Source organism: Cololabis saira, chromosome 4, assembly GCF_033807715.1.
Source record: "Cololabis saira isolate AMF1-May2022 chromosome 4, fColSai1.1, whole genome shotgun sequence".
NCBI lineage: Eukaryota > Metazoa > Chordata > Actinopteri > Beloniformes > Belonidae > Cololabis > Cololabis saira.
In genome coordinates, this window is record NC_084590.1 from 28,433,691 (window position 1) to 28,450,978 (window position 17,288).

Here is a 17,288-nt window from a genome sequence, read left to right on the forward strand (position 1 = left end):
TTACATAGTGCTGCTTTAAGTTAAGTCAGTGGTGGACCATTGCCTGCAGATTCAATCTTACCATCCGCAGGTAATTCATAAGGCTGGTACCGTGCTCCCAGATCTTGGAGGACTTGCAGGAGAGCTGAGTGGCGCCAACGTTCTGGCTTCGGTTCAACTCTTGGACTGCTGCCACCACCGCGTATACCGCATCAAAGAGCAGAGCTGATGAGAGCTGCGTAGGGAGAGGACGGTGAGAAGGTGAATACATTATGTCTACACACACCAAAACACACTCAAACCTGCGAAAACTCGATGCATATGAAGTGCAAACGTAACATGTCAGCGATTAGCAGTCAGTAAGGGGTTAACCCATCCCCAGAGTGGTAGTGAGATTATTCTATTAGATCATTAGAAAGACTTGGAACTGCTGACAGTGTTGAAAACCATCCCTCTCCCTCCATTTCTTGGAGAGTCTCCGTCCTTCCTGCACTCATCCCCTGGCACACCCAGACCATTCCAATTACTGCCTGCCGCTCTCAGCTAAGGCCAGAAAACAAGAGGGAGAGGCAGCTCTTCCTCTCATGTGCCCCGTACAAACAGCCTCACCACCTCTCTGCCGCTGCTTCCTGCATTTTATTAAAAAGCGTGACACCCTGCATTGGATCTTAGGGCTTCACAGGTGCACATCTGTTTAAGGGAACCAGAGTCCAAATTGGCCTAATGGCAGATATCATCTAAGGCTGCTGGGTACTGCCAGGAACAGCGGATGAAAATTAATAGAGAAAACTAACTAAAGCAGGTTCACCTGCTCAACTCTAAACAATCAGGAACTAGTGAAGATATTTAGGGAATTGCAAATGAGGTGCAATACGGTTCGCCACAAACGCTACTAAAAAAATAAAGGTGTGAATTAATAGTATAATATGTTTGCACAGGGGAAAAAAGTACTACTGAAAAACCATTAAAGCAGCAATTCTGATTTTGTTCCCCCGAAATTACTACACTCTAAAAACAGGTCGTTCTTTGAGGCAAATTTGAAGCAAAAGTTCAACTTTAGTATTGCTTTGGCTTCTCCTTTCCTCTCTTTGCTCGCTGTCCTTCAAGACTCACTCTATATAAAACGATCTACACATTATCAGTAAATGATAGAACATGTGTAATCAATACATTTTGGATCAGAGAAAAATCTTTGGGACAAACTTTTAGAAATCATGGATTTTCACCTGAGATGTAGCCTACCGTCTTGGCTGACCCTAGAGAGAAATACAGCAGCATGCAAAACTACACTACACAACTACACCACTCTTAGAAATGTGGAGCTGTCAGGTTGACTTGTTTTTGTCTTTGATGTTTTTGATGAGTATGTTAGAAACTTCTGACTCTGGGAGTTAAAATAAGCTGTCAGCTATTAAGCAGATTAAAACTAACCATTCTCATCTCGTTTTCTCTGTGACAAAAATATGTTGCTCTAAGTTTCAGATCCTCCATGTGAGACATTACAGTTGGTAAACATGTTTTTCTTGCAAAGAAGAAGAGACTCGTGCTCACTCTTACAACCCCCGCACATTAACCTAACTGAAAATGTGTATGCACACCTGCATAGTTTATTTTTCATTATACCGGTTAGAGCTGGAGTTGATGAAAACCTATAAAAAATACATGCATGTCTAAGTGGAGTAATAATTTTCTTGCTTGGTGGCCATCAGCTCTTCTTCTCTCTAGTCATTAGCTAATTAACTACAAGCCCTAATTGATGTAGACTAACTAAAGGGTCACAGTTACAGGCTGTGTAGAAACGCAACACTTTTTCATGCACTGTTCAGACCATTTCTGACATGTTTCACCACCCACCGTGAATGAGGGAGAGGTGCAAGTGAGCACATGTGAGCATGTTTGTGTAACTTTAGCTTTTTCTTAAATTCAAACACAGAAAACTCATTTAGGAACTGAACTGAAAACCTCTCTACTTCCTAATGATGCCTTGAAGCCAGCACAAATTTGCAACAGCTGCTTTTTTTCATATATCTGATGAGTTATTTTTAGTACTACTTAAAATCGTTAGTTTAAAAAATGTAAGGATTTGGTGTGATTTGGACTGTAAAGGTGGCAGACCTGGCATGGTTCATGGATGTGACGGCACTTTGTACCTTCAAATTTTACTGAACCACAGATGTGGCTAAAGAAAAGCCGTACACAGACTTTTGGCACCTCTTTTTGTTTAGTTCTTCATTTTCCTGTTAGTTTACAGACTATAATTATGGTGCAATTTTTCATTTTAACTGTCCCTTTTGCTGAGTGCAGGAAAATATAATATTACCAAATAAAAACACTGATGCACTGGCAGATTTACATTTGCATGCCTTCATTTTTTTTTTAAACTGCAATAAATGTTTACAGATTGCTGTTGAGCAGGTCTTAAAAATGTCTTTCTTATGGTTACTTGGCTTCATGTTAGCCATTATTAACTTATTTTCACTTATGTTTGCTGTCCAATAAAAAGACAAAACCATTAAGTGTAAATAAGAGGTCAGCTTAAATAAATATAGACACAGGTTGAAAGGGTCATGCTTGCATCAGGAGGTTTTGGCGGGTTTGCTAAACTGACCCGATCCATGAACCTGCAGGTCCCAGAATGGCCACTAGGGGCTGGCTCCAACAGCAACTCCATAATCTGCATATTAAATGTCCAACTGCACAATGTAAACAAAGAGCATGGTACAAAACGCCGTTTTTGGTCTACACAGTTAGATTTTACAACCAAGACAACCTAAGAGGGGTGAATTTTAATGTACCTCACATAAAATTACACAGTACCACAACTGTATGCATATTAAGGGGTGTGGCTTTTTAAACAGTAGCAGTTTATGGCTTTACCGGCTAGCTGTTCTCACTTTAGCTACTTGGCACCAAGCATTTCTGATTAATTGGACATCTACTGTGAATTAAAAGGTAAGAGAGAACTGTCACTCTTATTTTAAATATTTGGTTTGATGCACTGTTAAATGTACTGATAGACTGCTGCAGCGGGTTCTAAGTTGACCTCGAAGAGTCTGGGGAGAAGGCTAATAAACAGTTTGCAGCTAATAACCTTTGACTGGGTGTAAAACTTAGCTAAGCAGTCAGAAGTGGCTTCTAGCTTGTCATCTGCCACCTCTTGCAGCACCTGGAGCTGCCAGGTCCTAGGCTTGGTCAAACTGTGGGTTTGGTTGACTAAGTTGTCAGGTGACCAAGTGATCACCCACTAATCTTTGTTTTAGATCTAGTAGCACTCAATTCAGATTTCATTTTGGTGATGACATCAGAACTGAAGAAGTGTTTTTAATGACATTTTTAATGACAATCAATGTAATGTGTTAGCATAAGTTAGCATTAGCTAAGCCAAGCTAAAATATAGCTATCTTGTGCTAACTGAACTAAGAAGGCTTTGAGTCTTGCTCGATATTGAGCTGATCAATATAACAATATGATGTTGTTAAGAGCCCCAAAGGTATACGGTGTGTCCGAAATGCCATACTAAACAGTATATACTAAAAAGTATACTTAAGTTTGGCACACTTTTGAGTAAATATCAGTAGTATTCATTAATTCGGACGTACTAATCAGAGCGCACACGTCACTTCCTGCCGTTGGGAGGAAGTGACGTGTCACAGCACCATTCCTGTTTATCCTGGCCGAAACAAGATGACATTATATAATATTTTTATATACGAATATTATAATATTAATATTATATAATAATATTATTGTACACAATATTATACTTATGACATATACGTATCACTTAGCAACCAAACACTGCTGCATTGCATTGTGGGAAGTTTCTGCTTAGCTAGTGTCCATCAATCCACACTAATACATTTCTCCGGAATGAGTATGGATAGAGCATAGCTTACTGTTGAGTACGTACTAATGTTTCGGACGCACTAAGAAATCTCACATACTGTTTTTGCATACTCATTAGGGTGGAAGGATGGGATTTCGGACACAGCCTTAGGCTTCAACCTGACTCTCCAGGAAACCCGTGGATGACATCACAGAGGTTGTGTCCAGTTCTTCTTATGTGGTCTATAAGTTATGAGGTCTGTATTGTTCCTGGATATCAGCAGATCTGTTTATTTGGTCTGTTTAGCTCTCCACTGTTTAGCAGTGCTTCTGGTAGACTGCCTTGTCCCTGTGCTTTTAGATCAGTTCAGGATTAGAACGTCACCTCGAGGGCACTGCCCTTGATACTTTCCTGCAACCACAGCCAGGTTTGCCTGGCAGAGTAAATCTGCCCTCAAAGGCTGACATTATCCATTACTGTTATATTTCAAATATTGTAGTGACTGAAAGTGAATACATTAGTTCTCAGATACTTCAACTTGCAGATGACCTTGTATAATTAGCTCTTCCTGTTCTGGAGAATCACTCAGTAACTCAAATATTTATAGCTGAATTACCCCAATATTAGAATGAACATTGGATAGTCAACTTGGGAGAAATGGGCAGCGTCATCTGCCAGTGGGTGGAGATGTAGGTGGATCCTTATTAGCATAGTCATAAATACCTATTTAAGTGAATGAGGAGAATTTTTTTTTCTTTTTGGAAAAACCTTCACATTACAGTAACTGCTGGAGTATTAAAGAAGGTTAAAATATCTTATTAGATGCTGAATATTTTAGTGACACTTAAAGACAATTGGGTGTGAATGCACCAAATTGAAGACTTCATGGGAAATAAAATTGTACCCATTCATTTCAATCTTATACATTGGATTTCTAATGTTTATTCTCCTCATTTACCACCACATTTTTTTTGTAAATCTAAAATTAAATTAGACACAAAAAAAACCTCAGATAAGCAAATGTAAAAAAGAACCCCATAACAGTATTTTGGCAGCAAGACTCAAGGCTCAAATATTAAAAAGTAAAAAATTAATACAAATAAACAACTTTTTAGTCAGCATAAGATTTAAGTAGATCCACATAAATGTACCAACATACAACCTTACAAATATCCCCAATCTAAGATAGGTAAGATAAAAATATTTACTCAAACATGCAGTGCAGAGAAGGTAAAGACTTTTTGAGCTGTAAACTTTCTCTGAAGTAAACTGAATGAGGAAGATGCCTTATACCAAGATTAATAAGGGTGTGCAAACCCCCACTGATGGGCTTTCTGGGAAAGAATAATTCTCTGCAGCAATACCTGAAATCGCAGAATATAACTGGATAAATTGCATATTTCCCAGGTGTTTTGTACGTTTTTGTTTTCACTGGTGCGTTTTTGGAGCTGAGGAATGATGAAATGTCAATTTTTGAAGATAATAATAATTAAGTTATTATTCCTATCTTTGGTCTCCACTAAGTGCGATTATGTATTTTTTCTACTAACCGGAGTGCCAGCGAAGGGTGCATGGTCACAGTTCTCCTGCCAGGAGCGGTTGAGGCTTAGCACAAACTCCTGGAAGAAGGGATGAGTTTTGTTGAAGACGGAAAAACCAACAATGTTGACTCTTTGGTCTGCCACATCATCCAGTCGGAGTAAGGTGAATTCCTGTAAGAAAAACACGAGCGCAAGACAGACAGACAGACAGACAGAAACAAGGACATTACTGAATGGACCTTATTTAGAGTTAACATATTCTGCCAGCATCCTATTTTTAATCACCCCAAAATATATTCTGACCCATGTCTGGCTAAAAGGGGAGTTTGTTATTCAAGCAAATTTACATCCAAATTTAATCTGCAGGACTCACTTTTCATTATCTTTTTATTATTCCGGTTGAGTGACATGAGAAAGCTCCGGCAATTTGTTCATTTCTACCATTTATCCACGCATCATTGCACATTTTGCACTGGCCATGTACACTTTCTTATGTGTATGTTGCTGTACAATTACTACTGAGCACAAATTACAAAGTTAATAGGCTTGAATTGCATTTAATCAAGGAGAAATAAGCTGAGAAAAGGAGATGGGGAATAAAAGCGAGGACTCTTTATAAGATCCTAATATATTTATTGAAATTGAAACTCAAATCTATCATATGAAAGAAGAGAAAAATATAAGTTACTGGTTATTTGGTTCTTCTGCTCTTGGGATAAGTTTTCCTCTGCCTGGGGAACAGCGGAAAGGGGACAGGGTGAGAGATGAGGGAGACAGGAAAAGAGGTTGTAGAGGTGTGACAGGGGATGGACGTTTCCTGAAGGTTAATGGAGGTGTCAGAACCCAGTTCCCCCTGAGGTGGCGGCCTTCACCTGCCAGCCGTTTGTGCACTTTAGCTTATGACAGCCAGACCAAGCCCTGTCTACCTATACGTCTGTCTGTCACCCACAGGCTGGGGACCAGGCTGGGGAGATAAGAGGAGTTGGAGAGAATGATGAAGGGCAGTGGAAAAACTAGGATGAAGCTGGTTGTGTTGGAAGGGGTAAAAATGACAGGTGGAACTGAGAACATTCGGGAATAGTTAGAATGTGTGGGCTGCGAAAGTTAATGTGCTGGAAACGAATAAACCTTTTTCACACCAGACATTGTCGGTTGTCAAAGCAGAGGTGAAGCAGACTTTATTAATGATGCCTCACTCCCACTGAGTGGTCCAGTAAACATGATCCCTAGCACAATTCTTCGGCTAAAAATGAAATGAAGTTATTATTGTCTTCTCGTGATAAGAAATAAAACTGTCTTATGAGAGCAAGGACTGGATATATACAGTATAGTATTTGTAAATTCAAAGAACCAAAATTGGTGGGAAAAACAAGAAAGTTCTGCGACTTCCTTGCAAATGTGGCGTGTTGTAAACCAACTCGTCCGTTTTAGCTTCAAGGACCCAAACGAGCTGAAAACATAATGCAGTCGGCTAAAAAGACAGGCTCCTGGAGATATCAAAGCTTCTGAAGTCTAACACACAGAACAACATAATATGTGAAAAAACCAAAGGAAATGGCCTTTTTATCTGAGAGGAAAAAGGATAAGGCGGAATGGGTGGATAGGGTAATGGGTGTCCACACAGGGAGGATGAAGGTCCATGAATGAAATATCAAATATACAGGAATGTGGACAAAACTGAGATGACAGGATGAGCCGGCATGAGTCAGTCCACTGAGAAAACAACAGAGGCGAGTGCGCTGACACTGGCACAGAGCAGAGCAGGGCGGGAATTGGCAGTGGATATTGACTTTGAGTGGGAGGCATATTACCTCCAGTGTCACCCTTTGAAACCCGCAAATCACAAATGCTTTGTTAAGCTGGCATACAGCGAACATTTATGGTGTCTGTTTAAAAAAAAAAGAAAAACAAGGAATGTTATTGAACTCTATTAAGCTGCTGATAAATACACATCCAAACAAAAGCAGACACCGCTGTTGCATCCCAGTTCAGGGCTGAGTGCTTTAAAGGACCGTTGAAGCATTTGAGGGCCAAATGTGTCTCAGCAGTGCAACAAAGGGTCTCTCATATTCAAGACTCCTCCAAATATAGTTTATACATGTATCCATGCTTTCTCTGGCTGAGAAGATTGCTCAATTTAAGATAAACTAGACGTTGGCATATTCATATACTTCTTTTTCCTTTTCCTCTCTATATACACCCTTGTTTACGTAACTGCATGGTGGAAAAATACAAGTAGCATAGGTGAAGTGATGTGGTATTTGGTGTTGCTTTTGTTGGTACAACTGAATCAAAGTTAGTTCCTGCAGCTTGTAATCACAGTCGTACTTGCTCTGGTTTTCATTTTTCAGTAAACTTCACTTTATCTGTGTGAGTTTTGAGACAGAGCACAGTCTAATCACAGGACACAGCACGTTTGTTTCAGAAGCTGCTCACTGTTCTGGAACTTCAGTGGAAAAGTCTGTTCATGATGAGAATACAAGGTCTTGTCCGGTACTCTGTCATAAAGGTATCATTTTGTTAATCGTTTTGATGGGCCCCTCTTCATTTTACATTTTACTTTAGAAGACAGTTTGAATGCATGGACTGTGGACGTATTAGCAGCCTGGGAAATAAACAGATGTATGACTCAAGAGGAAGAAAAGGAAAGCTAAGACGGGGATTACATGTTTCAAGCAAAGCTTGAGAGATACTTAATCCCCGTCTGAAGTTCAACCACTTATGTGATCACATAGACAAAAAGAATTATCTTTTGACAACGCTCTTTACCTACCTATTCTTGACATCAAAGATTAAATTAAAACAGAGTAAAACCCTAATGAAAACAATTCATGTTCGTTACATGAAAGGAATGAGCTTTTTTGTAGATTTCTTTTATGTTTACCAACCCTTTCAGGGCCTCGTAAGCCTTCTGGGACTGTTCATATACGTACTGGATGAGCATACTTTAATAGTTCATTAGAGTCAAAGCTATGCAAACGAGCCTATCATTAAGCAAGGCCCTCAAGGGCACCTGTGCTGTTTGCATCCATGTGTGTACATACCGTATGTGAGCCCACACAGAGAGAGTGCATATCCACATACAGGAAAATCACATCCATTTGACTGAGCAGCGCATGCACATACACTCACTGAAGACCAAGGTCACCTAAACATCCTCCTGGCTATGTTTCGAGGAAACTAATGCACTGCATTCATGGGGCTGCAATGCAACAGCTGACAGACAAGCACGTTTGAATTCAAACAGACACATGCACAAGCATACATGTCAAACACCAGTTTGCGTCACATCGAAGGACATTACGGTACGATGCACGGTTCTCTAACAGGCCTGAGGACTCGCTGCAATTCAAAAATGGCTTTAAGAAGACACAATTTAAATACTGATTTAAAAAAAAGTGAGTAAACAAAAGAAAATTCAAGTCAATTTAATATTTGGTTTGACAGGACCTTGCCTGCAAAACAATATTTATTCTCTGAGGTAGACTTGCTCACAGTTTTCAAGGATTTTAGCAGGTTGGTTGCTCCAAACATCTTGGAGAACTACAGTACTGTAATCCCAGACAGACTCAATGACAGACTCTGTGGGGGGCATTTCATCACTTCAGGACTGCTCGTCCTTTTTCTTTGGAACACTGAAGATAGTTCCTAATGATATTGGCTGCATGTTTGGGATCATTGTTCTCATTTCGAATAAGTTTGGGGCCAGTGAGACGTCTCCGTGATGGCACTGCATAATGGCAGGCCACGATTTTAAACCGGATGTCGGGGTGGCGGGGGTCACGACGTGCTGTTCGAGCCCTTTAGAGAAGCACAAAGAAACGGGAGGACCATAAACGCAGAGGTCAGCCAAGAAACCTCAGTGCTGCAGATGAAAGCACATTAAATTACTTCTCCTCGCACTTCTAAGACGTCCATCAGAGTTGTGCGGACAGCTCATCCCCTTGCATGTGAGGGCTCTTTATACGAACTGTTCCAGATTTTGCTTTGAGGAATCATAAGAACGCATTGCAGAAATATATGAAATCCTAATATCAATGGTAATTAGAGCTAAAAGCTTGCCTCTAAAAAGGCCTGGCACACTAAGCAGTTGACATACTGTAAATTAAAATCTTGATCTTTTACCCAAACACAGACCTACAGTTACGCGAAACAGAAAGCTCTAATGTTTTATTCATCAGAACATAATATCAAAACCCTTTTATTTTAATTGAAAAAAATTGCTAAATGCCACCTTAAATAAACAGCACTGCATGGCATCTTACAGTGTCATTATTTACTTATTGATTTATTGAAGAAAAAAAAATGTAGAGGCAGCAATTGAAAATCTGAGTTCACCCGTCCTGTTTCCATAGGTGTGAAATAGAAGTAGAGTATAAGCAGTAGCGGTCAGGGAATGCTGATAACGTTACAAATGAATTCATAAGCAGCAGATGGACCACCTCCATAACAAATTTAACAGACGAGTGTTTACACAATCCCAAGAATAAGACACATCGGTAAAAATGATGAAGAAGAAATTGTTGCTAACCCCCTAGTCTCGGAGGGTTTAAAAGGTAATTTCCAAATAATTTTGAGTCCATCAATCAACAGTGCGAAAGATTATTCGTAAGTGGAAAACATTGAAGAGTTCTGCCAATCATCCCTGCATGTTTACCCCAACATCCGGCCGTACAATACTCAAAAATTTAAATGTACCCAAGCTACTGTGCATCTCAGACTCTACAGCAGTGGTCCTCATTCCTGGTCCTCGAGAGCCGCTGTCCTGCATGTTTTTGATGTTTCCCTGAAAGATTGGTGATGACCACTAATTAGAATCAGGTGATGCCGATGCAGGGAAACATCAAAAACATGCAGGACAGCGGCTCCGAGGACCAGGAATGAAGACCACTGCTCTACAGCCATCACGGAGGATGCACAATGCTACAGCTCCTGAAAGTACAATTTAAAGTAGATTGGAGAAAATGTGGTTTTGGAAGGATACCAAGGGGGAAACCTTTTCCCTCTCAACAGAGCGGCGTTGGTTTGCAAAGTTACATTTGAACACATGGCAGGAATTCCTGAACAATGTTCTCTGGACAGAAAAGACTGAATAAGAAAAGAATGAAGGGGCTGCAATGGTCCAGCGAAGTTCACACTGCGACCTGACTGAAATTAAACAAATATGCCAGGATAGTCCAAATTCCCACCACAATACGATGAAAGACTAATACCATTTACAAGAAAATTACTTCAAATTATGGAAAACGTGCCTCTTTAAGCTCCTGAAAACTTAGTTCAATGTCCTGTCACTATTTTTTCTTCATCTTTTGGATTTACCTAATTTTGAGACTTATAAGGATGACATGATAATTATGCTCTGATACATGAAGTTGAAGTTTTAATTGTGGGGTGTGGGGTGTATTTTTTTTCCCCTTTTTAAATCCCTTTATAACCACATATGGAAGCAAATGCAGACTCATTCCCTGCTCATGAGCAACTCTTGCATAGTGAATTCCGTGGTATGAAATGGACAGTTGGTTCCCATCTAAGGGGGGACAAAAAGGCAGAGCTGGAGGGAAGAATAGAGCAGCAGATGAACACACTGCTGCCACTGCTGGGGTGAAAAGGCCGATGGGCAGAATGAGGATGACGAGTACAGGAAGAGGAAGAAAAAGACAGCTAGAAGTTGAATCAATGCAGAGGGAGGACGGTGACATATTAGCTGGCGCACGTGAGAGCTTAAAAAGAAGTGCAGAAGGGAGACAGATTGACAGAGCGAAGATGAGCAGGGCTGTGAGGGTAGGGGTGCAGCGTGAGGAAATGACAGGCTGGCAGAGGGCCCGTGACACCGACTGTCACCTGGAGATCAATCAGCAGTCAGGATTCCAGCCAACCAACCAAAAACTGTTGCCTCGTCTCTTCACTTCTTCCCTCTAAAAATCACACAGCTTGGAAGTTTCTGTCTTATCTAGTCCTTCTTATTCACTCGAGTTTCTTTCATCATTCTAGATGGATTTCCACATCCTTTGGCATTCAGGACTTCTCATTCTTTTCCCCTTTCACTTATTGGACCATTCATAGGACCGTACATGAACACTCAAAGAAAGGGCTGAATTCATGACCACTTGGTGTTTGGGGTATTATAGTCGGCTTGAGCAGGTAATGAGATCCCAAGAGGACTGATGCAGCTGATAGTATCTATAAACTCTTCCCCTCCTCCACCGCTTCTACACTCCTTCACCATCAACACACACAACAACATACTGTGGTCATTCGTATTGATAAATACATGCATGAAGCCACCAAAGATACAGAAATGTGTTTCTTTTAAAGCCATCACCCTCTCTCATGTAACTAAATGCAACTAAAAACGCATGTTTAAGGACAATGACATCCACTGAATCAGAATACATGTCTTACAGTATGTTTTGCACATTATCACATTCATCTCCATCACAGATGTGAAAACAATGAATGACTTTTGACAAGCAGAAAGTTTAAGCAGCGTTGTTAAAGTTGTTAATAGCGTGCAAACAAAATTATAGAATGATATGAGAATCATCTGGTTTCTACATCAAAATAAAAAAAGAAGTTTGATATTTAATTGATTGACATATTTGAAAATGTTCTTTAAATGAAAAAGTTTGGAGCAGCTGTTCAAACAAATGTTCAAAGACACTTAAAAGATCAGTAAATCTGACACATCAGAAACACATCTAAGAGCTAACTTTAGAATACAGATTATGTTTTATTGTAATTTAACTCTGTTGTCTCTCCACTTTAAAAATGTTACAACAGTTTGTCTTAGAGAATGTGCTGAGAACTTGTCGGTATTTTGATAAAAAAAAAAAAGAAAAAGAAAATGCTTTTCCTTAACGAGACATGTCATGTCTAAATTTAGCAATACTTTTGCAAATCGACAGGGTTCTTTTTGGCGTTTTTGTATCCGACATCCTGCCAGATCAGCCGGAGATGAACGTTAAAATAAACCTGACATGTGTCTGTAGTGGAGCAGAGTAGAAAGATGTTTCTGAAATGTGCATATCAACAATTGACATATCGAGTGGGACCTCTCTTACTGACACGAGTGTCTAAAAATTCCCGGTGGTTGGGTGTGGTGCAGCGGGAGCTAAGCACTTCCGAGCCCGGTGCCGGTGGCACCCGGGAGTAGTGTTTCTCAATGCCGCGTGTTTTTCTCCTGGATCTTATTGAAGTCTTCATTTCAACTGATGATTACTTTCCAACTCCGCCACTGTGTTTGACTGCACAGATGTTGTTCTTGGGGATGAATGCGTCTCATTTTCTATGACTAAACAAAAGCCATTTCCCCGGATCAAAACAACTTCATCATTACCCCATCCAAATGGAAAATGGATGACCAGGAGCTTTCTTTTTCATCCTCCTCATTTGTCTTCCCATGGTTTGTTCACTCCATTTTCAGGTAGATGAAAGCCATCTGTTAAACAAAGCAACCAATAACAATAGAGCACCAACAACTTCTGAACATTTTGCAGGACTTTGAACATTTTTTAGGACAGTTTTTTTCTAGCTGCTAAATATTCCATCATGTTCACAGGTACTTTCTAATAGTTCTGGTCTTCTTGGTGATGGACAGCTCAGAGGACCCCTTGTTGCTGAAACGATGGATGATGATTGATCGCTGTCATCAAGCAACCTGTGCCAGTTTGGGTGAAAAGTCCTTTGGTTTGTCACAGTGAATGTCTTTTTTTTGCCATTTGATCCATGGTTGGCATGAAAAAGCAGACTTTTAAAAGAGGCAATGGCCTTTGTACTGATTCCTGCATCCTTTACTGCTAAAATCTTTTTTAACTCTGCAAAAATGTCCCCAAGATAAAGACAATGATGGAATATGAAAAAAAAAGAAAATCCTCCATAGCCTACTCCCACTCTTGTGTGACAGCACCATGGAAAGAAAAAGAAAAAAACAAATAAAACAAAAACAGCCAAGCCCCAGTAACCAGTGAAGAGTAACATTTTCTGTAAATTGCATATTGATTTTGTTAATGACAAAAACTGATTAATTATATCCCTTCTGTAACCTACGAGGCAGGTTATAAAATGTTAAAACCATTAAGCCTGATGCTCACACAGTAATAAAATCCTTTTCTAGTGTTATGCTGATTATTCTCTAAAACCTGAAATGTTGGTGAAGTGTTTTGGGCAATAAGTCATTTCATGCTTGCACCAATTGCCACATAAATTCAGGCTGAGCTCTAAAGCCTCCTGCAGCCTCTTAATTACAATGTTCTCAGGGAGGTATAGGAGGCGGAGGGGAGGAGACATTACCAAATGTCACGCCAACTGTGAACCTGGGATGTAACGGCGGAATGCAAAAACTGATTTATCAAGTTCTTTGTTTATGAAACTCAACACATCCGTTTCCTGCAGCGGGATATGAGCATCCTTAGTCCAGTTCCTCCAGTTTCTCCCTGGCTGGAATTGCACAGCTGGTGTTTGGGCAATTGACAGTGTTGTACTTTATCGGGCCATCTCTCTTGCACAGGGTGCTAAATTTCCACTTGCAGGACTTCTAGGGGCCTGATGGTTTAATTTACTGCAGTATAACCATAAAGGCAGCATACACATGTAACATGTTGGATTTGACAGTTGCATACTGCTGCACGCATGTACTCTAAACAATGTGGTAGCATTACTGCAGGAAACCGCAAACAAACAAGTCTTTTTTATTGTTTATTTTACAGTTTAGTTTATTAGTTTGGGCATTTATTATGATATCCTGTCTGACCTGTAAGATGGCTTAAGACCAGAATAATTCTTCGACTGGCAGAGGTCAGAAACACCATGGATATTACAGATACTAATGTATGTTTGGAATATGAAGCAGTTTACTTCTAAAAATAATGTTATGGCTTAACAAGAAAGAGCTGAAAGGAAGAGAAAAAAAGCATCCATCCATCCATCGTCCGCCGCTTATCCGTTCCCGGGTCGCGGGAGCAGCAGTCTCAGAAGAGATGCCCAGACTTCCTTCACCCCAGACACTTCCTCCAGCTCTTCTGAGGGAAGTCCGAGGCGTTCCCAGGCCAGCCGAGAGACATAGTCTCTCCAGCGTGTCCTGGGTCTTCCCCGGGGTCTCCTCCCCGGGGTGGGACATGCCTGGAACACCTCCCTAGGGAGGCATCCGGTACAGATGCCCAAGCCACCTCAGCTTACTCCTCTCAATGTGAAGGAGCAGCGGCTCGACTCCGAGCTCCTCCCGGGTGACCGAACTCCTCACCCTATCTCTAAGGGAGCGTCCAGCCACCCTGCGGAGGAAACTCCGGTCACTACCCAAAGTTCATGACCATAGGTGAGGGTAGGTGCGTAGATTGACCAGTAAATCGAGAGCTTTGCCTTTCGACTCAGCTCCTTCTTCACCACGACGGTCCGGTACATCGACCGCATAACTGCGGACGCTGCACTGATCCGTCTGTCAATCTCACGCTCCATCGTTCCCTCACTCGTGAACAAGACCCCGAGATACTTGAACTCCTCCACCTGAGGCAGGACTTCTCCACCCACCTGGAGAAGGCACGCCACCCTTTTCCGGTGGAGAACCATGGCCTCGATCTTGGAGGTGCTGATTCTCATTCCTGCCGCGTCGCACTCTGCCTCAAAACGCCCCAGCACATGCTGGAGGTCCCGGTCCGATGAAGCCAACAGGACAACATCATCCGCAAAAAGCAGAGACGAAATCCTGTGGTTCCCAAACCGGATCCCCTCCGGCCCCTGATTAGGCCTAGAAAATCCTGTCCATAAAAATTATGAACAGGACCGGTGACAAAGGGCAGCCCTGCCGGAGTCCAACATGCACCAGGAACAAGTCTGACTTACTGCCGGCAATGCGAACCAAACTCCTGCTCCGATCATACAGAGACCGGACAGCCCTTAACAGAGGGCCCCGGACCCCATACTCACTGAGCACCCCCCACAGAATGGCACGAGGGACACGGTCAAATGCCTTCTCCAGATCCACAAAACACATGTAGACATGTTGGGCAAATTCCCATGAACCCTCGAGCACCCTGCGGAGGGTGTAGAGCTGGTCCAGTGTTCCACGACCGGGACGAAAACCGCCTTGTTCCTCCTGAATCCGAGGTTCGACTATCGGCCGTAATCTCCTCTCCAGTACCCTGGCGTAGACTTTCCCGGGGAGGCTGAGAAGTGTGATCCCCCTGTAGTTGGAACACACTCTCCGGTCCCCCTTTTTAAACAGAGGGACCACCACCCCGGTTTGCCACTCCAGCGGTACTGTCCCCTTCCTCCATGCAATGTCGCAGAGGCGTGTCAACCAAGACAGCCCTACGACATCCAGAGACTTGAGGTACTCAGGGCGAATCTCATCCAGCTATATGAAATATTAAAAGAAAAAAAAAAAACCTTCAAAGTCAGAAAATGTCTTCAAATTATTCCCTAAGACCTTTTTTAATTGCAGTACTGTGTGTCCAAGGAGCAGCTTCTTTTCATGGAAAAACGAGAGGTTGCAGAGTCTCCTGTGGGAAACTGTACAGTAATACTGAAACACACACACACACACACACACACACACACACACACACACACACACACACACACACACACACACACACACACACACACACACACACACACACACACACACACACACACACACACACACACACACACACACACACACACTACAGATAATGAGATGAGACTCCATCGAAACTCTGGCCATCTCAGTGAACCTTGGAGTGCTTCACATTGATCACCAAAGTGCTTCTCATCAAGATCAAGTAATCCCACAGCTTTGAGATTAGGCATCTCCTGTGTGCCAGAGGGGCAGCAGTGGGAAAAACAATCCATGATGCTGTGAGCAAGGAAGTCCCGGGCTGCGCTGCGGCTGCATCCAGCTCTCACCTCAGAACTTGTTTCATAATACTTTGGAGAATTTAGCATCACACATTTCCTCAGCTATTTTGTTTTAAGTCCTTAGTGTGAAGAGATGCAAGCAGAGACCAGCAGACAGAATGCCGTGCTCCACAATCAAAACAAAATCCGACCACATCTAATCCATGCTTCTTTTATTCAAGATGATCTGAACATCCCTACCTCATCTCTGCAGTTGGTAAATTGATGGTGACAGGTGCTCACAGTGGTATTTTGCAACCAAAAAAATGACTTTTTTCTCCTGTTCATAATGTGCTTTGGATCAGCATTTGTTTCTGTCTCTTCCTTTACTTTCTGCGGTGTCATTGAACACAGCATTCCCTGACTGTAATGCAGGATATCCCATTAATCCTATTTCTCCCTTCAGTGCCCACCAGTATGAAAGCTGTTCAGTGGTATTTTTAAGATTCTTGCATTGTTTCCTCATTATGTTTTGGAGTGAAGTGGACATTTTTCAACAAATTATTTTGCTTCTCCAGACAAAAAAGCTAAATCTGCAAACAATTAAACTGATAGGATTAAAGCTGTTAGGCATACAGTAAATAACAGCTCAGGAATGAAATCAGAGGCGTCAGTGGCTCGGGAAGAACTGTAGTTGTCTGCCCGTCACAAAGCTGGTGGTTCAATTCCTACTCTCACAGTCCATGTGCAAAATCTTTGGGCATGACAGTGAATGCCAAATTACCTCTGATGCATTTATCAGCATGAGATTGTGTATATGATAGAATAAAGCACTTAGTAGAGAAACAGTGAAACACTACCGATCTCTGAACACTCACACACATTGTTTTAATTCAAAAACACATAACCAAAATTAACTTCACACTTCACCTGCAGCACAGAATACCAAGAGCACCTTGACCTTAGAGGATTCACTCTCAGCGACATGTTTATTAGCCTAAAGCAATGTCTTTAATTATCTAATGACGACCCTCACAAGAGCACACTGAAGAGAGACAGAAACCTCGATTCAAAGTCCGTCACTAATCCTGATCAGATATCATCACAGAAGCTAGCTCCTCTCCTTGACT

The 17,288-nt window shown here is 41.6% G+C and overlaps 1 protein-coding gene across 1 annotated transcript in view; it reads right to left on the reverse strand.

Moving 5' to 3' along the window:
- The window catches only part of grik4 (glutamate receptor, ionotropic, kainate 4), a 182,189-nt gene that overhangs the window by 92,541 nt on the left and 72,360 nt on the right, over positions 1-17,288 (reverse strand). Inside the window, exons 7-8 of the mRNA XM_061720530.1 lie at positions 5,356-5,517; positions 62-214 (exon numbers count right to left, since the gene is read on the reverse strand). Coding sequence (XP_061576514.1) covers positions 62-214; positions 5,356-5,517 — 315 coding nt within the window. The remainder of the gene's footprint in view (positions 1-61; positions 215-5,355; positions 5,518-17,288) is intronic.